At 33.7% G+C, this 26,213-nt stretch overlaps 1 protein-coding gene across 2 annotated transcripts in view; it reads right to left on the minus strand.

The window, feature by feature from the left end:
* Positions 1-24,594, minus strand: part of MEI4 (meiotic double-stranded break formation protein 4) — a 306,413-nt gene extending 281,819 nt beyond the window's left edge. Inside the window, exon 1 of one of the 2 annotated variants that reach the window (XM_074265431.1) lies at positions 24,491-24,594. Coding sequence is in view for 1 of the 2 variants with exons in the window: in XM_074265429.1 (XP_074121530.1) it covers positions 24,057-24,060 (4 nt within the window). In the remaining variant the exon portion in view is untranslated. Of the gene's footprint in view, positions 1-24,056; positions 24,164-24,490 lie in introns of those variants that run through there. The other variant, XM_074265429.1, reaches the window with a different exon arrangement.
* Positions 24,595-26,213: the final 1,619 nt, after the last annotated feature.

Here is a 26,213-nt window from a genome sequence, read left to right on the forward strand (position 1 = left end):
TTTTATACATGTGGATCCTTTTATTCTTTCTTTGACCACTTCAGGATATAAAAAGTGATGAAAAAGATCATTTCAGAAAAACTTAATAAGACATGTAGGAACTGAAGTAGAGTGAAATGAACAGAACAAAGTCAACAATTTGAGCAAAAAATCCTGTAAAAATGAAAAATTTTAAAGTCATTCAGTTGCAGAGAGAAGAATGCCACTAACTTCCTGACAGAAAGATAACAGGCTCAATATGCTACATTCAAGCTAAATGGGGGAAAAAAAAAAAACATAATTAACACCTACTCAATGCTAGTCATAATGAACACTCTTAAGAACTATAAAACTGACCATAATAGATTTGGAAAGTATCCTACAAAAATCTATACAATATTGATGAAACATAAAAGCCTATCACTCTAAAATAGTTATGGAAATTTTAATATTTCTTATTCAAAAAGGATAAAAATTGATAGCCCTACTCTGTGAGTATGCTAAACTGGTAAAAAACCTACAGGAATGATTTTTTAATAAATCAACATTACTTCACCAAACAACAGAAAGACTACTGAATTAGTTTATTAGTCTAAGGTTAATAATATAAAAAAATTAAGAAGAGTGAAAACAACAACAAAAAAAGTTCTCAATGGGCAAACTTACCAACAGTAAACTAAACAAATAAATATGAAAAAATAATTTATTCTTGAAAATAAATGAAAATTAAAGGATTTAGTAAAAATTTTAAGTAATCATTAAACTAAGGAGAGATATAAAATAAGGAAACTAAATTCATAACAACTCCAGATGATGAGGTCCTTGAAATGCTCCTGTTTACAAATGGCATTGTACTGACTGTATAAAGCTTTTTAAAATGAGGTAGAGCTTCATACATAAAATAAATAATTAAGTAAATGTTATCTAAATATAAAAGCAACTTTCTTTGGCTAATACTTCTTTACTGTGTTCAATATACAGAAGAATAACCCTTCTATCAAGAAAAAAAAATAGCACCAGAAATTAAATAAGGTTTATCTTTTAAAGAACCTGCATTTTATTTATTTATCTTTTAAAGAAACTGTATATAAAGTTCAATAAAATTACACAAAGAAATAAATAATGAAAAATAACACTGAAAGTAGAAAAAAATTCACAACTACAAATATCGAGTAAGTCATGATTTTGTGATTAGAATTATACCTCAGAAGCTTATTTACCTTTACAACTCAATAAATAAGAAATCTGTAATTATAATACAGACCTCAAAATATCTGGTAGTTTGGCAAATAAACTCTATTGAAGCAGGACAGTGAACAAATACCAGCTGTTGCTCAATCACTCAGATAGTAATGAATACTATTTTTCATGTCAAATGCTTTTATTATTAAAGCTACATTGGATATTTTCAAAACATAAAGGCCTAAAAGAAAAAAAAAATCCACAATCATAGAGGAACTGGGTACCACTCCCATAATCCTGTTTTGTCTTGGTATTGTCTCAGAGGTGCTTTCATTAAGCCCACAGAAGATCAGCTTATATTTCAACATTTTAATTGAATTATAATTTTCCATTCAATTACAAAAAAGCAGTAAACTTGTCTATTTTACAACACACTATAAAAGAATAACAGCAGGATAGTAACTTGTCCCAGGATTGCTTTCTCTGAATTTTTTTTAAAGGGGAGCGAAAAAGGTAAAGAGATAGGAATAGGGAGGAATAAAAAGAGGGACAGATAGGGAGAGGGGGAGTAATAATAAGCAGGCGTTTGTATTGTTCTTTAAGGTTTGCAAAGCATTTTACATTCATTTAAGTTCCATTTAATATCAGATAAAATATATATTTGTAAAGTCCTTAGACTTAATAAAGTGCCTGACACATAGGAGGTACTTTAAAATAATTTTTTTAAAATAAGTCTATAACTATTCCTAGTTGAATAGAATGATTGCAGAATTTCTATTAAAGTCCTATTCCAATGTAGCATCGTTTCAGAAATGTGACCCTTGGGTTCTTAAAAGTTATATATCACATGATCTAAGAAAAATTTGGTGGAAGTTTATCTGTTGTCTGAAGAAAAGTGTGGATGAATTTGAAGAGTTTCATCACCAGGCAAGCTGAAATGTTTTAAAGCAGAACCTGTCACAAATTCTGTATATTATAGCATGCAGGAAAACTGCAAAAAGAACCACATGTTGTTACCTTTTTTCTAGCATCTGTTGACAATACACTAGATCACCAGACCAAGCTACTCTGCTCTAATTAGGAATACAAGTCAAAGAAAGAGGCAAAGAAGTGTAGTGGACAGAAAGGTGTTCTCAGTACCAAGAAGACCTGGGTTCAAATTCCATCTCTAACATTAGTAGTGTGATCCTGAGCTAATCACTTTATTTAGTCTGTCAATGCTCTAGGCATTAAATTAAATGCTCAAAGCCTATAAATTGAAGACAAAATGCCCAGTTGCATGGGTATAGGAAATTTTTCCCCCTCCAGGAGATTCCCAGATCTATAGAATGAAGTATGCACAGTAAAGAAAATGTTATACACAATAATTAACATAATGCAAACTAGAAAGACCACTACAAAACAATCAAAAGTTAATGTTGCAAAATCATAGAGAACAATGGCCACAAAGAAAGATGGGGAAGGAGGAAGAATAGCAGCATTGTCCAAGTCAAGTTTGCAGGTTGGATGCCCCGAGGGCAGCTAGCTAGTTTTACTTGTGCTTGTTCTCTAAGAGGACCAATGACATCAGGGAGTGACAGCATGACTTGTGTGTAAGTGAGCTGGATTTAAGTAAGACAGAGCTGCACAAATCATCAGGTTCCTCCACCTTCTCCAGTCAGTGCAGTGCAGTGGCAAGATAAAATGCAGGACAACTGCAGCAGCCCAATACATGCCCAGGTATTTTCTCCCAGGATTCTTTAACACTTCAGCCTCATATGTCTCTGATGGTGGTGGTGATGGTGTTTTTATTGTTTTTCTCTCTCATCAATCACCATTAATATTAAGGTGCTAATTTTCTTAGTTTTATCTTTCAGAAATTATAGATAGCAACAATTATATAAACAAGGTGGATAAAAGTTTATCAGCTTAGAATAATTCTTTACACTACTCCTCTTCTATCTGTTATCATGGACCCTGCTGTCTCAAAGGCCACCCTACTAGATCTCAAGATCCAGCATGATTAAAATAAAGACTTTGAATACAAAAGTCTGTCAAACAAGGAACAATCTGCTTAAGAATGAGAAAAACCATGACTTCATAGTTGATCAATAAGCAATAAATTATTATGATCATTTCAGGAGTTCATGAAAATTATCTCCTAAGGTGATACAGAGCTGCAGTATTCATTAATTAAAGGAGTAAACATGCCATTGAAATTGCAGCTGTGAAATTATTTTTGTGTCAATTGATACACCTGGTCCTTAATTACTTACTACAACTTAGGAGGTAGGGATACCATAAAGAAATTCTTTATGGAAATTTAGGGGAAGTACAACTTACCAAGTACCCAATCACTCAGATGCAAAACAATGGAATCATCTTTAATTATTATTCTCCAGTTTTTTTCGAAGGAAGTCACCCAACTGCAGTTGTTTCTACTACCTTGATGCTTTTAGCATCCATTTTTCTTTTCCATACTCAATGACACCAGCTTATTATATGAAGTTTCAATTTCCTTTCACCTGGATTATTAAGTATAGTCCTTCTTAAACAGTTTTCCCTCTCTGAACAATCCTATACTAATCTTCGTAATGAACAACTGTGAATGATAGAATCACCGATTTGGAGCTGGAAGGGATTTTAGAAATTATCAAGATCAATTCACTCAAGTTTACAGATAAAAAGACTGAGGCTGGAAGAGGAGTGCCTTGGGGACTCATGTGTGTGTATGTGTACACACATATATGTATAACATCTTACACCTTCTATATCTATATATACCTTGCATTTTCTAATATGCCCCCATGTTTTCTGCCACAACATAAAGTACAATCCTTTAAAAGAGGAATATTTAATTTTCATCTTCACATCCTTGCGCTTAATTCAGTTTGGGACATGGCTGATGTGTATCCATATGCCTGCTGACTGGAAACGTAAGTCAGAATCAAGTAGTAAAAGGTTTTACATGGCTACATACAGAAGTTTGTATTTACTCCTAGAAGTCATAGGTCATAGTCATTGGGGTTTATTAAGTAGAAACTGAGTCATTTATTTTCATTTCTCTCTTAGGGACTATGACAATTCCTTGAACATAGTGTTTAAGATGTTTGCTGTTGAATACAAATATTTGATTTTCATCTTGTAACCTTTTTTAATTAAGATACTACATCAATATAAAATCAACCTAGTAGAACAGGTAGAAAGTGCTACCATATCTTATCAAACTATTTTTCAAAACCATGCATCTTAGGATAATTTGATTTTTTTCAATTTTACGTATAGCCAACTTTTAGAAAAGATGAAAAAGAATTATTTTAAGATTTTAATTCTATTTTACATTTCCATATATAGATTACCAACATGTTATATACACATACATATGCATGTATACATAGAGAAATACACACACACATGAAACATGGACCAAGTACTAAAAGCTAAAAAGAATATTCAGTTTTTAGAAGTTAGTCCAACATAAAATAATAAAATCAATAAAAAATATGTTGCAAACACATATGTTTAAGTCACCATGGGACATCTTTAAGAAGCTTAAGATCTATTTGTGGAAATAAGACATGTCCAAGCAAAACAATAAAGAAGTAGAAAATGAGTGGCACAACACAGGATAAAGAAATTGCTACTCTGTAGTAATGAAGTAAAGATTTCATGAAAAAAAATGGAATTTGAGCTGGACCTAGAAAGGATAGTTAGGGTTTGGATGAGTGGATAGTAGAAGATGGTCTAACCCAGAAAAACATAATGGTTAAGGAATTATACTTTATGAGCTATAATCACAAAACTTTAAAAAAAATTAAAATGAATCATGACTAGACAATTATAATAAAAAGTGTAAAAAACTAGAAACTTTTTTCAATCATTATAATTCAGAATGTTTCAAAATAAAACTTACATGACAGAGTTGTTCCAACTACTCAATCATCTCAAAGTATTTAAATGCTATTTTACATATGTGATAAAATTTAAAAAATGCAACATTAGAAATTATATAAAGTCCTGTTCTTTTCTGTCTGATATGTTAATCAGATAAGCAGAATATCTAACAGGTCATAAAAGATAGAAAGTTGTTGAGGGAAGCAACATGGTGAAGCACTGACAGTGATTCAGGGCATTCTCCCAACATTTCCCTTTAAATAACTTTAAAATTTCTCAAAACAAAATTTTGGAATGTTGGAGACAACAAAATGTCAGAGATAATTTTCCAGCATAAGACAATTTAGAAGATCAGCAGAGGATATCTTTGACACTATGATGAGTCTTAGCTGGGAGCACAGTCGACTCAGTGGTGAGTCTTGAAGATAGGGGGTAACAGCCATAGGAGCAGCACTATCTTTGGCAGCTCTCAATCCAGAGACAGTAAAGGAGTCAGGCAACTAGTCAGAAAGAAATTATAGGGGACTCTGTTGGCACTGGGAGTAGCTGGTGTTAACTGGGAGTAACCGGTGTTTACTAGCAACTCTATTGCCCATATGTAGATCAGACAGAATCATAAGTGGTCAGTCATAAGGAAGCAAAGGTCCTGGTCAGAGTTCCAATGCTAAAAAAAAAAAAAAAAAAAAAAAAAAAAAAAAAAAAAAGATAGTTCTTATAGACACAGGGAAGAAGGGGCCCTTTCTGAGTAAAGAACAAGGACAGAAGTGAACACTTCTTTCTCTGAATCACACTATCTTGGAAGCATTATAACCTTGGAGCCACCTAGAAGCCAGCCCCCAAAAAAGCAGCACAAAAAAGACTGAAAGTTGGGATTGTACCTCCCCTGCTTCACAACTTTAGCAGGAAGTTCATAATAAAGAAGGAGGATGAAAAAAATAAGCAAACAAAAGCAAAATAACTTGATCATAAAAAGCTACTATAATGTTAGAAGACTACTACGTAAAAACAGCTATAAGCAAATAATCAGCAACAAAATCTAATTGGATCCAAGTCTAATGAGAATTCTTAGATGTGTTTTTAAACTGAAAAATAAAGGAGAATTATGCAAGAAAATTATAAAAAGAATCAAATGCTTTGTATAAGAGACACATAGATTCTTATATATTTAATTTCTCAGATTCAAAGTGCAAAGTCATAATTTTCCAGCAAAATAAAATTCTATGTATCAATAGTCATTGCTTATTTATTAGATAGCTCTCTCTTCCTTTCCCAATCAAGGTGATTCAGAATCTCCAGATCCCGAAACTAAAATCATCCCTCCCTTGTTATCACTTTCCATTCTCTCAATACCATCTAACATATCCTTACCTACAAACATTCCCCTTTCAAGATGAAAAACTCTAAACTGACTTTAGTCACTGATCCAAACTATCATTCCAAATTTTTCTATGCCTCACATTCCTTTTACTGGAGAATTTTCTACTTGTTGCTCCCATTCACTGTCTCTAAGCTCAATTTATTTACTCCAAATGCCCAGTGGAAATAAAATAAAAGACTTGTAAAACTAGAACCAGCTACATACATGGATTTCCCTTGTCACACATTTGAATGCACAAGAGGTGGCTGACATTGACTTTGCACAATCCTGTGAATGAAAGGAACAGTCACTGAAGGAGGTAGAAAATTTGGGAAAGGACTGAAGAAAATACTTTACAGTCATAGAAAGGAAAAGCATCAGGCCAAAGGAAAAACAGTGAGAATCTTAGTGGATATAGATATTCAAGCCAGGACAACAGGAAAGGATGATCCTGATCCACACACATACCCCCTACCCTAACCATCCACCCCCAGCTCTAATAATTCTCTTTGCTATCACAAGGAGAAGATGGTAAATTACAATCTCAGTCTCAGAGGTGTGTGAAACAATGGAAGAGGTAACAAAATTAAGAATTCAGTAATAGTAATGGAGAATATAATGGAAATACTAAAAAAAAAAAAAAAAAAAAAAAAGAAAGAAAACCTGGATAAAATAGCTGGTCACAAGCACATAAACTGATAAGATTATAAAAACAAAATAAAAATATGTAATGACTCAAAGAGAAATTGAAACATATTAAACAAGAATCACACACACACATATATTTAAATCTATGTAACTCAAAATAAAATCTTCGTGGATCCAATGGAGATCATGAAACAACACAAAAATATAAGAAGTATTTAAATCAGTAATAAAATCCTTAAAAATAAGAATTTGTGAACGAATTAAGATCAGAAAGCAGAACATAATGAAAAATATAAAAACAATTAGAAATAGTGATGAACCCCAGAATGTTCCACCCAGGGACCCCTAACTCAGAGCCACTTTGAGAAGTGTCCTTCTCAAATTAGATATGGATCCACACTTAACACCATATACCAAGATAAGATCAAAGTGGGTCCATGATTTAGGCATAAAGAGTGAGATAATAAATAGATTAGAGGAACAGAGGATAGTCTACCTCTCAGACCTGTGGAGGAGGAAGGAATTTATGACCAGAGGAGAATTAGAGATCATTATTGATCACAAAATAGAAGATTTTGATTACATCAAACTAAAAAGTTTCTGTACAAACAATACTAATGCAAACAAGATTAGAAGGGAAGTAAAAAATTGGGAAAATATTTTTAAAAGTAAAGGTTCTAACAAAGGTCTCATTTCCAAAATATATAGAGAACTGACCCTAATTTATAAGAAATCAAACCATTCTCCAATTGATAGATGGTCAAAGGATATGAATAGACAATTCTCAGATAATGAAATTGAAACTATATCCATTCATATGAGTGTTCCAAATCACTACAGTTTAGAGAAATGCAAATTAAGACAACTCTGAGATATCACTACACACCTGTCAGATTGGCTAACATGACAGGAACAAATAATGATGAATGTTGGAGGGGATGTGGGAAAACTGGGACACTAATACATTGTTGGTGGAATTGTGAAAGAATCAGGCCCGCCTGGAGAGCAATCTGGAATTATGCCCCAAAAGTTATCAAACTGTGCATACCCTTTGATCCAGCAGTGCTACTATTGGGCTTATATCCCAAAGAAATACTAAATAGGGGAAAGAGACCTGTATGTGCCAAAATGTTTATAGCAGCTCTTTTTGTAGTGGCTAGAAACTGGAAGATGAATGGATGTCCATCAATTGGAGAATGGTTGGGTAAATTATGGTATATGAAGGCTATGGAATATTATTGCTCTGTAAGAAATGAGCAGCAGGATGAATTCAGAAAGGCTTAGAGAGACTTGCATGAACTGATGCTGAGTGAAATGAGCAGAACCAGATCACTATACACTGCAACAACAATACTGTATGAAGATGTATACTGATGGAAGTGGATATCTTCAACATAAAGAAGATCCAACTCACTTCCAGCTGATCAATGATGGACAGAAACAACTACACCCAGAGAAGGAACACTGGGAATTGAATGTAAAATCTTAGCACTACTGTCTATCTACCCAGGTTACTTATACCTTCGGAATCCAATACTTAACGTGCAACAAGAAAATTGGATTTACACACATATATTATATCTAGGTTATACTGTAACACATGTAAAATGTATGAGATTGCCTGTCATCTAGGGGAGGGAGTAGAGGGAGGGAGGGGATTATCTGGAAAAATGAATACAAGGGATAATGTTATAAAAAAATTACTCATGCATATATACTGTCAAAAATGTATAATTATAAAATTAATAAAATAAAAAAAAAAAAGAAAAAAAAAAAAGAGAAGTGTCCTTCTCAGTAGGCTATTTTCGTTTCCCTGGCTCCATGTCTGCTGACTATTCCTTTAAACTTACTTACTTACTTACTTACTAAACTTACTACATACCTCACTTCTTAAAAAAGTCAGATTCACAACTTCACTTAATAACTGAACAATCTGTCAGCTGTCTTGTTTGCTCCCCAAAAATCCTCTCCCACCCTTTAATTTGCTAGACCTCAGCTGGATCTTCCTCTAGGTCTAGCCCTCTCTTCTTTTGCATTAATAAAGCTGTGTGACTACAAGAGAATTTCCTTGAATTCTTTCAAACCCATTTCTGAATGATTTGGAGAACACAGTAGGAAAAAATAGAAAACATGAAAAAGAATTTCTCAAATTAATAAGAATCTCTAAAAGAGAATAACAAATTTTGAACAAACAAAAGAAATGTTAAGAGGAGAAAAGTTTGGCAGACTACAAGGAAAAGGCAATAATCTTCAAAAACTTCTATACAATTCAAAGTAATAGATTTTTTAATAAAGGACTGCACATACATAATAAAAGAATTAGGGATCTTTAAAAAGAACATTACAAGCAAAAAAAAAAAAAGAAACAAAAAACCTTGAACATATTAAGACAAGAAATATTTCAGAATTTCCAAATATAACAAAAAAAGCAGAATAGATAAATTCTGGGGGAACAAGGGGATTAAATTATAGCAAAATCTTAAATCCATAGTGATTAAATTTCACAGTTTTAATATATCAAGCAACTAAGGAAAAGTCTTTTAGCCAATCAAGAAAGGCAGTGCTAATAATGAGATTATTTTACATATTTTAATAATTTAAAGAAGAGAATTATGTCATATGTTCTAAAAAGAAAACGCATTCAAACTTCAGTTCCAAATAATCCTACAAAACATAGACCTAATCAAACCTCCCCCAAATTAATATTCAACAAAAATTAGGAATGTGAGACATTCTGGATCAAAAAAAAAAAAAAAGAAAGAAAGAAAGAAAGAAAAAAGAAAAAAGAAAAGAAAAAGAAAACAACCAAAAATGTGCAGTTCATTTTATTTACAAATACTTCAAACAACAGAAAGACAAGAAAGGTATGCTTTCCAAAAAAACCCACAAATATTTCACTTATCAAGAAAAAATATGTAATAAAATTATTTAATGTTTAATATACATCAGTTGAGAGAGAGAGATAAAGAAAGAGAAACAGAGAAACAGATATAAAGGCAGATAGACACTGACAAATCTATGGAGCAAAATAAAGAACAAAATGTAAAAAAAGCCCTAAGGGGCTAAAGTTTTAAAGCCTGAAAAGTAATTTAAGGAACAAAGAGAAGTATAAGTGGAAAAGGAAAGAAGAAAATAATTATTTATTAAGAATACACACACAGATGCCAGTAAAGATATTTCATGAACAAAATAGAGATATGAGAGAGATAACATTTCTTCAACTCACAAAGAAATTTCTTAAAACATATAGACTAATAAGTATGCTCTGACAAATGTTTAAAATGTAAACTAGAGTTATTATGAGTATTAAATAAGATATTAATTATAAAGTACTTAGTAGAATACCTGGCATGTACAAACAAATAAACAAAAAAGAGTTATTAAGCTCAAGATAGTTATATTCTAATGCAGAAAATAACATATAAAATTAATCTGGAAAGTCAGGGAATGAGTAAGTACAAGGCCATAAATGGGAAGGCTGCAAGAGACTCCTCTTGAAAATTCTAGAATATCAAAAGTCCAGGTTGTAAAGGTTTATGGCACTGAAATGACAAAGTTGAATCAAGGTTAAAGCTGGAAAATTCTAGACTTTAGCCAATGTTACACTTTGAGATATTTTCCCCAAATTTAAGGTGGGAGCATAAGCCAGAAAGTACACGTAAAAAAAAAAAGAAAAAAGAAAAAAAAGAAAAAAAAAAGAAAAAAAAAAAAAAAGAGCTGGGTTCTGAGCACTTTTACAAGTCGATCTTCACCACAACTGAACTTGAGTATTTTGAATTCTGAGATGTAATACTTTAAAAGGAAAATTCAAATTCTGAGCTGGGATCTGCTGTCTAAGGTGAGAAAAATGTAACATATCTTTAAAAAGAAATTGATTAAAATGTGTTTTTTTTAAAAGAACAATTAATTATTAAACTGCTGAGAGTTGACCAGGATCTCAAGAATAAATGTGTATGTATGTATACATGTATGTGTCTATTTAAATATACACACCTATATGTGAATATGTATGTGTGTGTGTGTGTGTATCAGGAAGTAATTGGAAGGTTGGCTACTTGGTATGGCTCCCAATATTACTATAAATAATAAACAAGATTGTACATACATAACTGATATAATATTACTTGCTGTCTTGGGGAAGAGAGAAGCAAGGGAGAGAGAAAGAAAAAGATTTGGAACTCAAAATCTTATGAAAATGAATGTTGAAAACTAAGAAACAATTAATTTTTAAAATAGTAAATCAGAAAGGATAATTCTTGTACAAAAATGAAAAGTCATTTTGGTCAACTTTCTGAAATGGTTTCATTAATATCAATTCTTATCATTTTGTGTTGATAATGAAGTAGAGTCATCAATAATTAAATGAAATAACCTCTTTTTATTTAGAATATTTCTATTTGTATATGGAATATATGCTTTTCCAAAGAAATGGAAATTGAGGGACACCCATCAATGGGAGAACTGATGAACAAACTGAGGTATGTGATTATAATGGAATATTATTGTGCTACAAGAAATGATAAGATGCTCTCAGAAAAAAATCTTACCTGTAACAGCCATATATTGTAGGTGACCAGCTATGAACAATTTAGCTATTCTCAATTATAAAATGATCCAAGACAACTCTGAAGGACTTATGATGAAATCTGCCATCCATTCCCAATTAAACAACTGATGTTGTCTAAATAAAGATTGAAGGGTTTCTTTTTTACTTCCTATATTTTTCTTGTAGGTTTTTGTGTTATGGGGGGTTTATTTTCCTTTTACAATGTGACTGTTAAGGAAATACTTTGCATTACTATACATGTATAACATTTAATTGCTTGTTTTTTAATGAAGGTGTGTGTTGAGGGAAGGAGAGAATTTATAACTCAAAAATTTAAAAACAAATGTTAAAGTTGTTTTTTGCATGTAACTGGCGAAAAATAAAATACAAAAAAAAATTGTCTTTTTATAATAGCTTTTTTATTTTTCAAAACACATGCAAAGATAGTTTTCAACATTCACCCTTGCAAAACCTTGTGTTCATTATTTCCTCCCCTTCCTTTCCCATCTCTCCTTTCCCCTAGACAGCAAGTAATCCAACATAGGTTAAACATGTGCAATTCTTCTAAACATTTCCATATTTATCATGCTATAAAAGAAAAATCAGATAAAAAGGGAAAAAATCTGTCACAAAATTATTTGAATTGGTCTGAATCACCTCATTGTTGAAAAGAGCCAAAGAGCCCTTTTTGTAGTGCCCAGAAACTGGAAAGTAAGTGGATGCCCATCAATTGGAGAATGGCTGAATAAATTGTGGTATATGAATATTATAGAATATTATTGTTCTGTAAGAAATGACCAACAGGATGATTTCAGAAAGGCCTGGAGAGACTTACATGAATTTATGCTGAGTGAAATGAGCAGGACCAGGAGATCATTATATACTTCAACAACAATACTGTATGATGATCAATTCTGATGGACGTGGCCCTCTCCAACAATGAGATGAACCAAATCAATTCCAATAGAGCAGTAATGAACTAAACCAGCTACACCCAGGGAAAAGAACTCAGGGAGATGACTATGAACCACTACATAGAATTCCCAATCCCTCTATTTTTGTCTGCCTGATTTTTGATTTCCTTCACAGGCTAATTGTACACTATTTCAAAGTCTGATTCTTTTTGTACAGCAAAACAACTGTTTGGACATGTATACATATATTGTATTTAATTTATACTTTAAATAAAGTATATTTAAAATATATTTAACATGTATTGGTCAATATATCTCCCATCGAGGGGAGAGGGAAGGAGGGGAAAATTGGAACAAAAGGTTTGGCAATTGTCAATGCTGTAAAATTACCCATGAACATATCTGGTAAATAAAAACTATAATTAATAAAAAAAAAAAAAAAAAAAAAGAAAAGAAAAGAGCCAAATGCATCACACTTGATCATTACATAATTTTGTTGTTGCTGTTTCAGTGTTCTCTTGGTGTTTTTTTTTTTTTTTTCCCACTTCACTTAGTATCAGTTCATTTAAGTGTCTCTAGACCTTTCTGAAATCATCCTGCTTATCATTTCTTATAGAATAATAATATTCCATTACATTAAAATACCATAACTTATTCAACTATTCCCCAATTGATGGGCAATCCACTCAGTTTCCAGTTCCATGTCACCAAAAAGGAGCTGCTACAAACATTTTTTGCATATGTGGGTCCTTTTCCCTTTTTTATGTTCTTTTTAGGGATACAGACCCAGTACAGATACTGGTGGGTCAAAGGGTATGTACAGTTTGATAGCCCTTGGGTCATAGTTCCAAATTGTTTTCCAGAATATTTGAATCAGTTCACAATTCCACCAATAATGTATTAGTACCCCAGTTTTCCCACATCCCCTCCAACATCAGTATATTTTCCTTTTATTTTACTAATCTGAGAGATATATAGTGATATCTCAGTTATCTTAATTTGCATTTCTCTAATCAATAATGACTTGAGTATCTTTTTATATGACCAGAAATGGTTTTAATTTCTTTGCCTGAAAATTATTTGTTCATATCCTTTGGCCATTTATCAACTGGATTTGGCTTGTATTCTTAGAAATAAATTTTGATGTAATTTTCTATATATTTTAGAAATGAGACCTTTAAAATTATTTTCCCAGTTTTCTCCTTCCCTTCTAATTTTGGCTGCATTGAGGGTTTTTGTACAAATTTTTTAAAAATTTAATATAATGAAAATTATTCATTTTGCATTTCATCTTCTTTCACCATAAATTCCTCTTTTCTCCACAGATCTGAGAGGTTGACTATCCTTTGTTCTCCTAATTTACTTATAGTACCATTTTTATGGCTAAATTATGAACCCATTTTGACCTTATCTTGGTATAGGATTTAGATGTTGGTCAAGGGCTAGTTTCTACCATACTATTTTTCAGTTATATCTGTCTTTCTTGAAAATATTATGTATATATAGTATACACATATTTGTATATACACACAAAAACACATTTTGTATATATATATATATATACATACACACACGTGTGTGTGTGTGTGTGTGTGTGTGTGTGTGTGTGTGTGTGTGTGTGTGTGTATGAAAAAGACCATAAAGAAATGATGAAACTGCTCATCTATAAGAGTCCTGGCTACCCAAGGAGTTTCACAGCCTAGCACAGACTGACAGGTATCCCTCCTTACTCCCAAGAATACACAGGGAATCCAGTTTGTGATGAAAATAACACATTATAATGGGAGGAAGGGTGGTCATCCTTGATACTTTCAGGGCCTCCTGCATAATCTGGGTCCAGTGTTTCTAGAAAATATGGCAACTCAAAAAGATAAGTTCAGGAATTTAACATTCCTTAACAGTTATAAATATATACATAAAACCTTAACTGCATCATGCTAAGTGCCTTTGACTAGATGATCTATAATCTCTTCCAGCTTTAAATCTATGATCAATTTTATAATAAAAATGTAATATTCACCTCCCCATCCAATAAAAGGACAATCTGTAATTATTAACAACTAGGATAAATGAATAAAAGTTCTAGAGAGCTAAGCTATGGCAAGATAAACTTCCTAGCAATCAAAATTATTCAAAAGTGCAATGGACAAGCAGAGAAGTAATTATTCCCTTTTTCAGAATACGTTAAGTAGAAGCCATATAACCACATGTGAAATGTTATAATAGAGCTATCTTTTGCATAGGAGTTGGACCAAATGGCAAATGGAGTACCTACCTACTCTTATATTCGATGATTTTAATAAAAGGATCCATAGAAATCATCAAAACCAAGCTCCTCATTTTTCATATAAAGGTGACTCAAGTAATGAGTAGTGCTGAGATCAGGCTCAGCAGATCCAACCAAGACTTAATCTAAACCAAAACCACAATAAATTCTGGCTACATATTGGGGACAAGAAGGAAAAGAAGAAACTGTATGGAAGGTTAAGCTTCAGCAGAGAAAAAGAGTGAATGAAGAGAGAAATCACATTCAGCAATCTCAGAGCACAAACTTAGGCTCAAATATCTGGTTATAACCCATCTGTAAAGGAAAGCACTCCTCTCTCCCATACTTCTGCTCCCCCATTAACATACATTTGTAACATACTCCACGTAGTCCAACACATCTGGCAACCTGAAGTTTTCTTCCAACTATAAACAGTTTAAAAACAGATAAACACAAGTTAGCTAGAGATAGATATTAATTTAAATTAAGGCAGAGAGCCAAACGTCTAACTAAATGTCAAACATTTTTACATCTGGTGTTCCTAATTTTCAAAAGCAGCAAAGACCAAAATCATGTAAACCTGAGGGCATTATACTATCTTTCTGGAAAAAACAAACAAAAAAAAAAAAAAAAAAAAAAAAAAAAACACCTCTTTTTAACAGTGTGATTGCTTAAATATATAGTGACAAAGAGGGTAGAGTGAAAGTCATGTTGATAATTTGCAGTAAGAAAAAATAATGTAACTGTTAAATTAGCTGAGAGCTAAGCCATTCTCCAATTGATAAATGGCTAAAGGATATGAACAGACAATTTTCATATGAAGAAACTGAAATCATTTCTAGTCATATGAAAAGGAGCTCTAAATCACTATTGATCAGAGAAATGCAAAATAAAACAACTCTGTGGTATCCCTACACACCTCTCAGACTGGCTAAGATGATAGGAAAACATAATAAAAGAATATTGGAGGTGATGTGGGAAAACTGGGACATTGATACATTGTTGGTGGAATTGTGAACCTATCCAATCATTCTGGAGACCAGTTTGGAACTATGTTCAAAGGGATATTAAACTGGGAATACCCTTTGACCCAGCAGTGTTTCTATTGGGCTTGTTTCCCAAAGAAATCATAAAGGAGGGAAAGAAGCCCACATGTGCAAAAATGTTTATGGTAGCTCTTTTTGTAGTGGTAAGCAACTGGAAAATGACTGGTTGCCTATCATTTGGGGAATGGCTGAATAAGTTATTGTATATTAATGTTATGGAATATTATTGTTCTATAAGAAATAATCAGCAGGAAGATTTCAAAGAGGCCTGAACTGATGCTAAGTGAAATGAGCAGAACCAGGAGATCATTGTACATAGAAAAAAGATTATGTGATGAACTACTGTGATGGACTTGGCTCTTTTCAACAATGAGGTGATTGAGACCAGTTCCAATGATTTTGTGATGAAGAGAGCCATCTACACCCAGAGAAAGGATTGTGGGAACTGAGTGTAGTTCACAAGATAGCATTTTCATTTTTTGTTGTTGTTTGCTTGCATTTTGTTTGCGTTCTTATTTTTTTCCTTTTTGATCTGATTTTTCTTGTGCCACATGATAATAACAGAAATATATATAGAAGTACTGCACATGTTTAACATATATTAAACTGCTTACCATCTAGAGGAGAGGGTGGAGGGAAGGGGGAGAAAAATTTGACTCGAGGTTTTGCAAGTGTCAATGCTGAAAAATTATCAATGCATACATTTGAAAGTAAAAAAATATATTTAATTAAAAAATATAGCCAAGGAATTGTATTTTATGACCACAGCAAAGAGTTGATGCTGGGCAATAATAATGAGGCTAATGAAGACAAGTGGTAAAGGATTTTGTGAAGACTGGCAAAGAAATTAATGGAGTAGGTATCAAATCCGAATTCTATACAATGAATTGATTAGTATGATGACAATATCTGAAGATTATTCTATCATAAGTATATAGGATAGAAAGAAATGAAAACAATTCATAAAACTATCTACTAGGTAGAATTAATTATAACCTTTTAACTTTCATAGAAGACATTGAAGTACTAAAATATGATTACAATAGAGAAGAGATGAAAATACTGAAAATAAATTACTCCCAAATTAAAATGGAATGGGTCCAGCAGGGCCTCTATTTGTAGTTAGAAGCAGAAGGGGAGAAAACAAGTTTTTATTGCCCACCAGGCCAGATATGGGGGCCCTGAGTTGTGGTAAACAGGACATGGTTTGGATGCCAGGAAGCTTGGGTCCTGCTACATTTTTCTATTTCTTGTTTTCCTCACAATTTGGCCAATGATTAGTTAAGTAAACATCTCCCTAGATGAGTAACGATTAAACACCTTCCTCCTCTACCCTTACCTTTCCCTATAAAACACCCATCTTGAAGTACTCCTTTCAAACCAATTAGTCCCCTAATGGTGCTTGGTGCCATTCTGCTTTATACCAGTTTAGTGCCCAAGTAATCTTTACTTATCAAACCTGCTCTCCCACTACAATATTAATATATTTTAATACATATATATATATATATATATTTCTAAATGCAAAATTATGTTATTCATAATAGATATATATCTTACATATTTAAACATGCATTTATGCATATATATTATAATAATATATTACATATACAATGTTTATATATTAGACAACTTTGCATTTAGCAAAGTGACCATAACTTTTTATGAGAGTCTAATGATAACAGTGTGTTAATATTAAAATTTCTAAGTTTTTTTCTCTTACCTCTAAAACTACAGAACCCATGACCAACCACAGCAATGAGTATATACTTTGATATAATGTTAACTATAATATTTTGCATATTTAATAAATCAGTAATTAGCACATTTTTATTTTCGGTGTTCTATTCTATTTACATATGCAGAAAGTGAAAGAATGCAAGCTCAAGATTATGCTACCCAATAATACAATGGTGTAATGATGACAAAGAACCAACTTCCTAATAAGAAAGACCTAGATACAGATTTTATTTCTCACTCCTATTAGGAAAGTTCTTCATTTCATTAGTGTTCCAAGTAACTCTCAAAGACTTCAAATTGCAAAACAGCAAATCTCAATTAAGAGAGACAGGCATTGAGATTATTTTATCTGCATTTCATTAGTGACTGCCATTGCTTTGGCCAACATTATAACATAAAGTACCTAAGTCAATAAGACCTGCAAATATAAATATACCTTATTTAATCTACTTTAGTCAGCTATGTGTTAAGTATTTATTTTATATATAGAATAGGGATATATACTTACTCTTTGCTAGGCATTGTGCTTAAATAGTAGTGATAAAAAAAAAAAAAAAGATAAAAGATGCATTTTCTCTCAAATAATTCACCAGGAGGCAAAGAAAAAGAATATCCGGCATGGAGGGAAAGCCAGTGAAAAAGCCCAGAGTCAGTTTTCATTGTCTCCCCTCTGCACTTTGGCTTCTCATGCTCACAAATCATACCATTGTCTGATAATTACATGGAACTCAAAGATTTTAGAAAATCTTTAGAAAAGCTAGAGATGCAAGGCAACTACCAGACTCTTAACAGTATGTCCCTGAGAAAGGGAGCCACATGTGCAAAAATGTGTGTGGCAGCCCTTTTTGTAGTGACTTGAAACTGGAAACTGAATGAATGCCTATCAATTGGAGAATGATTGAATAAATTATAGTATATGAATATTACAGAATATTATTGTTTTGTAAGAAATGACCAGCAGGATGATTTCAGGGAGGCCTGGAGATACTTACATGAACTATGATGAGTGAAATGAGCAGAACCAGGAGAACATTATAAACAGCAACCAGACTATATAACAGTCAATTCGGATGGATGTGGCTCTCTTCAACAATGAGAAGATTCAAACCAGTTCCACTTGTTCAGTGATAAGAAAGGGCTGTGGGAACTGAATGTGGTTCAGAACATAGCATTCTCACTCTTTTTGTTGTTGTTTTCTTGCATTTTTTTTTGCTTCTCTCTCTCTCTTTTTTTTTTTTACTAGTTTGATTTGATTTTTCTTGTGTAGCATAAAAAATGTATAAATATATATGCATATATTGAATTTAACATATGTTTATGCCATGTTTAACATATAGTGTTCTACTTGCCATCTAGGGGAGGGCGTGGGAGAACAGGGGGGAAATTGGAACACAAGGTTTTGCAAGGGCTAATGTTGAAGAATTGTTGACACATATGTTTTGAAAAATAAAAAGCTTTAATTAAAAAAAAAAAAACAAAAAAAAAACAAAACTATGTCCCTGAGTGCTACTACTGGAGACTAAATGTCATTTATCTCATAAGTCTTAAATTTCTTCGACTATCATCTCCTTTTTTTTGAAATATATGTAGTTAAAAATCATTAAGTACATTTAATTGCTCTATCATTTATCAACAGCTTGTTCATTAGAGAAAGTAATGACTTCACATTTTCTTTCCAATTTTATTTAATTTATGGTCACCAGAGTTCTTCCACTTCACAGTAAGAACCCAGTATTTAGAAATCTATCCCTTCTCTATATTGTGCTAAATTATTTCTGACAAAGATGGCTCCATCTCTGCCTATCTTTTAAAGTGAACAATAAAAGTCATTGAAAAAAAAAACTCGAGGGAAAAAATGAAATGCTATATAAAGGTAAAAATCATAACTGTAATAGGATTGATACTATGACACAGAAGCACATTGAAATAATCATATGCCCCAACCATCTGACCTAAAGAACATTTTTTTAAATGAAAAGGCAGTAAAGGAAGGCTGGAAATAGCTTCTTCTGGCTGTTACCAAAAATTCCTAACAAGAAGTGACAGGACTGGAACTTACTGCAGTTTCTCCTAGAAATGCCAAGAGAGTTAGCGAGAAGGGACTGTTGGTCAGTGATTCACCACTGCCAAAATCTTTTCCTCCTCTAATGGAAATCAATGTACCATGAATAATATTACATGGCCACTTAGTTCATATTCATTCTCCATAATGCAATAAGAACTAGCTGGAGGAAAAACCTTCCAAAACAGTGGCCCCTAAATTTTCCTCCGTAACACCCTTCCACCAAAAATAATTAAAAGGTTAATAATATTCCCACATTCTTAGGAAGATCTATTGCAATCTATCATCATCATCATCATCATCATCATCATCATCATCATCATTATTTATAAGAGGTATGACATGAGAGAAGAAAAGACAAATTAGAACAAGATAATGAAAGAAGAGGTAAGAGGCAAAGATGGCAAAGTAACTGACTTGATGGCTAGAAAGAAACATCTAATATTGTACAGAGAGAAGTCTCTACTATCACTCAAAGGGGCACTCAGTCTAGTGTCATGGTCTATAGGTAACCCTGAATTCTTAAGTCTTTCCAAACACAAAATCCTGCCCATCCAGCAATGATACAAAGAAGTAGTAAAAAAAAAAAAAAAAAAAAAAAAAAAGAGGAAAAACACAGATAAATATCAAATTCCAGCTCTCTTTCGAGAGCTGTGACCTCACAACCTCCACAGACCTATTTATTCATCTATTCATAAATATATTAGAGGTCCTTTTTAGCTATAAATTCTATGGTGCTATGAAATACAACCTCAAATAGTCAAAGGATCAATCTAAGCTAAAGTCAGAAATGCTTATCACCAAAAGTTATCCATATAGTGATAAACTGGTGTGAAAAAAAAAAAAAAGTATTAAACTTTTTATTTAGGCATGTTGGGTTGCTAAGTACATTGGGGTAAATCACGCTCACACAAGTCATAATGAAATCAGGATTTGGGGGATGTTATGCCACAGTCTCCTTGAGCTGTTCTACCTCAGTTTCCCTGCACTAATTTCCCTTATTGTCCTGACTGAGTTTCCCTGAATTGTTCTCAGTTTCCTTAACTGTTCTGCCTCAGTCCCTTAAGTGGTAAACCTCCCCCCCCCCCCCTGTTTCATTAAGACTGAGGACCATTTGCTCTAAAGTTATAAACTGTCAATGGGAAATGAGGAGCAGATCAGACTTTCTGGCTCCTAGCTCCTTCTGCCCCCAAGAATTTATGACACTGCCCCTCTAAAATATTCCAAAAGATAAGACTATCTTGGATATTTCATTGACATCTTTACTTCTGTTATTCAAACATTTTGACTCTGGCTTTTAGTAAGAATTTATAGCCTCCCGCCCCCCCCATCCTGACAGAACCAAGCACCTCTAACACACACACCCCCAGCTCTTCTTCTTTTCTTTGTTTGAAAAGCTATAAATGGGTTTATCATTCCCCCATTCATTACTGGATACTTTGAGACGAGAGTCCTGTCCAGTCAATTAAACTCTCCAATTAATAAAATATTAAAAACTCTCTAATCTCTATCTTGCCTCAGTTTCTCCGGCATTACAGGGGAAAGTGTTGAATTATTGATGTAAGGATTAGCTTTAGCCCTTGCCTTGAATCCTGACTTCTGGGTCAGTAACAAAAGCTGATTTGGGTGCAAACATGATTGACCTTGTTTACTGAGATTTGAAACATACAGCATGACCCCAAAGGCTCTGCACCTGGCTAGGTGGGCAACCATATCATGTTTCTCTGTTCTTTCTGATAAGAAATAAGTCATCCTGTGTGACACCTGACCAGAAATTTATATAAATTTGGGACTTTTTTTTTCAATTTGCTGCTGTTCCCAATAAAATTTGCTTTCACTGTTCCCTGAAATTCTTTTTCCAAGACCAACTAATCTTGAGCAAGTATCATCATTATGTTATTATATTGTAGATTTATTGCTTAAAAGTGGTAGAGGAAAAAAGCATGATGAACAAGGTGAAGAACTTTCAGTTAGAGAATGTTCAGAAGTAGCCAAAACATGCTCCTAAATTGATGGCAAACATAAATCCATCCAGGCCTCTACATCATTTTCTATGGCTACTCAAGAATGATGGACCACAATAACTGATGTGTGTGTGTGTGTGTGTATATATATATATATATATATATATATATTTTTTTTTAACTTGGAAAGTACACACCTCAGGTAACTAAACTGAGGCCAAGACAAGTTAAGTGACAGCCAAAAAAGTTACACAGATATTTAAATGCTACACCCCGGATTGAATTCAAAACCTCTGCTTCCCAAAACTATTTTTTCTTTTTTTGCCCATTTTTTGAAAATATGTTTATTTACCACTCTCTAAAATATTTAAAAGATGTTAAATCTGACATTTACAGTTTTGTTTTTTTTTTCCTTACAATTCCTGTCACCTGTCTGGTCTTTTTTCTTCAAAGAGCAGTTTTAAACTCAGTATGTTATGCAAATTATTGCTTTTATGTAGATATTTTTATACATTTTTAATTATACAGGTCCATATAATACAACAATGGTAAGTCATACCTTCAAAAAATTTCTACTCTCAACAACCCTTGTGATCTCATTTTATGAGATCCCTTTGATCCCTTAACATCTATATAAAGAAAACACTATTCTTTAGAAAAGTAGTAAATTACAAACCTAAGAGAGTCGTATATCTAAACCCAATGGGAAATAAACACCCTTTCTCATCTCACTAAGGATAAAAAGGCACATTAATGCACTTTTTAGTTAAGTTATAGAATTGGGCTGGTGATTCTGAAGAGTAATTTGGAACTATGCCCCAAAGCAGGGGTTCTCAAACTACAGCCCAAGGGCCAGATGCGGCAGCTGAGGACGTTTATGGCTGGCCGGGTTATGGCAAATGGGCTGAGGGGCAGAGACAGAGTGTGAGCTTTTGTTTTTACTATAGTCTGGCCCTCCAGCAGTCTGAGGGACAGTGAACTGGCCCCTATTTAAAAAGTTTGAGGACCACTGCCCCAAAGTTATGAAGCCATGCGTGTCTACCCTTTGACCAAGCAACAGCATTACTAGATTTATTCCCAAAGAAATCAAAAGAATGAGGGAAAAGTACTATTCATGTATATAAAAGTATTTAAAGCAATTCTTTGCAGAAAGCCAGAGAATTACAAACTAAGGGCAATGGCTGAACAATCTATAGATTTTTTAATCCCCAAAAAGAGTCTATAGATTTCACAATACTGTTAAGGAATCTATGATAAGAAAAAAAAAATTAAAAATCCATCTTAGATGGTTTTACCTAAGGTACTAGCTAGTATGTCAGAGGTTGAAATGTGAACCTAAGTTAAATTCAACACAAATACTATCTCTATAAGGCTTTTGCAGACTTCTTTCCCTCACTTGATAATGACACTCCCATTTCTTTGTATATTTTGTACATACCTATACTGGTACACAGTGTCTTGGGAAAAAATAGAATTTCCTTTCAGAGAGAGAACATTTTTTTTTTAAGTTCCCAGTAACTAGCACAGTTACTGGAATGTAAAACATTCTTGAGTCTAAATCAACTTCATGTGGACATATAAAAAATAAAAAGCAAGAAGAATGCACTTAGATAAAAACCTACAGGTCAATCAAAGAGCAATATCAATCCATATATCACAATTATTGACATATACATTATCATATATCAATGTCATTTATTAGAATAGCTAATTATTCTAACTATTATTAGTTATTCTAACATGTATTAGAATAGTTAGCCGCTTATTATGTGCTAGATACCATGCTGAGGATAAAAAGATATGTTTATGTGTGTACATGCATGTGTCCACACACTTATATATGGTGTTTCAAAAGTCTACATGTAATGTGAAGCACATTCCTACTCTCTAGCAAACTTTCTCTCCCCTTATGTATGCATATATGTAATATATTTTGATATTATTTGAAGTTTAAGACATAATTATGTGTGATATATTTATGTATGTATATATTATTTGCATATATACATATTTAAGCATAATATATGGATATGTATTGTTTATATATGCACAAACATACATAATACACAGAGTATCCCAAAAATTCCAATACAATTTTAAGCTACATATATTTGACACTAAAATTATATATAATAGTGTTCAAAAAATTCTATGGCAGTTTTAATACCTTAAAAGTGCATTAAGATGCATATAATAAACATATTATGCATAATATATCACAATGCAATGTGTATATGAACATATATATAAAACACATAAATTATATATAGCACACATATAGCACACGCACGTTCTTGAATCCCCCCACTCTAGCATGGTGCCTGACACTAGTGGGCCATTAAAGAAAGAATCCATATTCTCAAAGAAACTCCCAGAAATTTTCCAGACTCCAGCTGATGTGGGAAATGCACCCACAAATCAGAAGCCTCTCTATTTTCAAAGAGACTTCATTTCCAATGAGCCTTCCATGAGAACTTACCCATATATCTCTTATTGCTCCCAAGTTCACATACGGGTCAGGGTTTAGATGACTAATCAAATCCTGAAGCGATTTAGAGCTTGAAGATCACTGCAGGGACACTAAACCTTTTTTTTTTTTTTTTTTGCAGAAACCCAGGGAAGGCAAAGGACTTGCCCAAGATTACATAGAGAGAATCCAAAGCATCAAATAGAAGATTTTCTCTTTCCCACGCTGGGATTCTACGAAACCTAGGAACTTCCTCAATTAAGTTCATACCCTTCTGCAAAGAAAGGGTATGAACTTCTCCCCCCCTCCCCCCCAGCCCATATCCGTCTTGCAGCCTTGAAAGGGCGCAATGTATTCTATCCACACAGGGGTACAAAATATGCACATATAAGGCACCTGGAGATGGAAGAAAAACAAATTGATAGTGCTACTTATTCCTCACCTACCTCCTCTATCTTTTGTAGAAATGGGCAGGAGCCCTTAAGCAAGAGAAGCAAGGGCTCCTTCCTGTTATTGCGTTTAGGAGCTGGACCCAGCCCGGGAAAAAAAGAGCCTTACTCTGGTTCCAGGAGAGAGGCGCGAACTACAACTCCCAGGGTTCCCCGGGGGATTCTATTTACTGATTGGCTAGGAAGTCAACTAAGCACTTTGTTTACCAACCGGTGAAGGTTTCCAGTCAGAGTCGCTAAAAGGACCAATGGTAGGAAAGAAATGCCCTACTATTCTAATTATGGGACTGCCCTCAGGCGCTTCCACTTCAATTGCTGGGGTTGCCTGGTTCTGGCGTGAAGAAATTGGATTTTAAATCACTTGAAAGATTGTTTTAGAGCGAGCTGATCCTATGCTCTCTGAGGTGCGTGAAATGGATTTTCTCGGGCCCATCAGCTCCAGCTTGTAAATGAACTAGGAGAGCTCACGTATTAAAGCTAGGCCAGGGCAACCTCAAGGCTGTTAGCCAGTCAAGGCATGTTGTACCTGGGTACAAATTCATACCATTCTAACTTTAGAACCTAACGGGGCCTGATAGAAAGTTGCTGTGTCCAACTCCGAATGACTTGCCTAATGCATAATTTTAAAAATTTGGGGAGCAGAGGGGGAGCAAAATCTGAACTCTATTCCTTATGATTCTCAAACTAAAATCCCTTTTCCCCCCCGCAATTCATATTCTTCATCTCCCACCCCTAAGCTCCTAGCGTTTGAATTGAACATTTGATAAATTCTTGCTTAAAGTCCCTAGAATCACTCCCTCATGAGCATTTAAATCAGTAGCCTATCAGAGTGGCTAAAATACTACACACACACACACACACACACACACACACACACACACAGATTGTTGGAGGGGACATGGGAAAAGTGGGACACTGGACACTCACTATTCCATTGTTGGTGAAGTTATGAATGAGATGAGGTGAGATCTTTCAAGACAGTTGTGAAAATCGAGTAAGGCTTCATCTACTTCAGAGTTTGAGTAGGCCTTTGAGGATGAGTCAAGGGTATACTTGAGTCCCCTTCCTGCTATCCTCCCATGACACAATCTCCTCCTTATTTCAGTCAAATATGGGCAACTATGTATTTATTGGTCAAGTTCAATCTCCTGGGTAGATCTGGTGTTTAGAATGTAAGACTCTCAGCCAATGAGGATGAGGGTCAGTGGTGGGAGGGGGTGTTTTGCATTAGGGGTTAAAGGTGCTGATCCTGCCCACAGGAGGCTCCTCCTCTCTTGATTGTCTGCTCCAGGGTTGGGACCCCCTTCTCCTGAGAATGTACAATAAACTTTGCTTTATTCTAGAGCTCTCTCCAGCTTTTTTTTTTTTTTTAATTAAATGGTGACCCCCCACCATTTCTGTACCGCACAGTTGTCCAGCCATTACAGAGAGCAATTTGGAACCATGCTCAAAAGGCTATCAAAGTGTGCATATTCTTTGATACAGCAGTGTCACTATTTGGGTCTGTCTCCCAAAGACATCATAAAAGAGGGGAAAGGACCGACATGTTCAGAAATATATGTAGAAGCAATTTTTATGGTGGCAAGATATTGGAATTTGAATGGATGCCCATCAGTTGGGGAATGGCTGAATAAATTATAGTATATGAATGTTATGGAATATTCTATAAAAATGATGATTTAAGAAAAGCGCGGAAAGACTTACATGAAGTGAGCAGAAT

This window comes from Sminthopsis crassicaudata, chromosome 4 (genome assembly GCF_048593235.1).
Source record: "Sminthopsis crassicaudata isolate SCR6 chromosome 4, ASM4859323v1, whole genome shotgun sequence".
In the NCBI taxonomy this organism is placed as follows: Eukaryota; Metazoa; Chordata; class Mammalia; order Dasyuromorphia; family Dasyuridae; genus Sminthopsis; species Sminthopsis crassicaudata.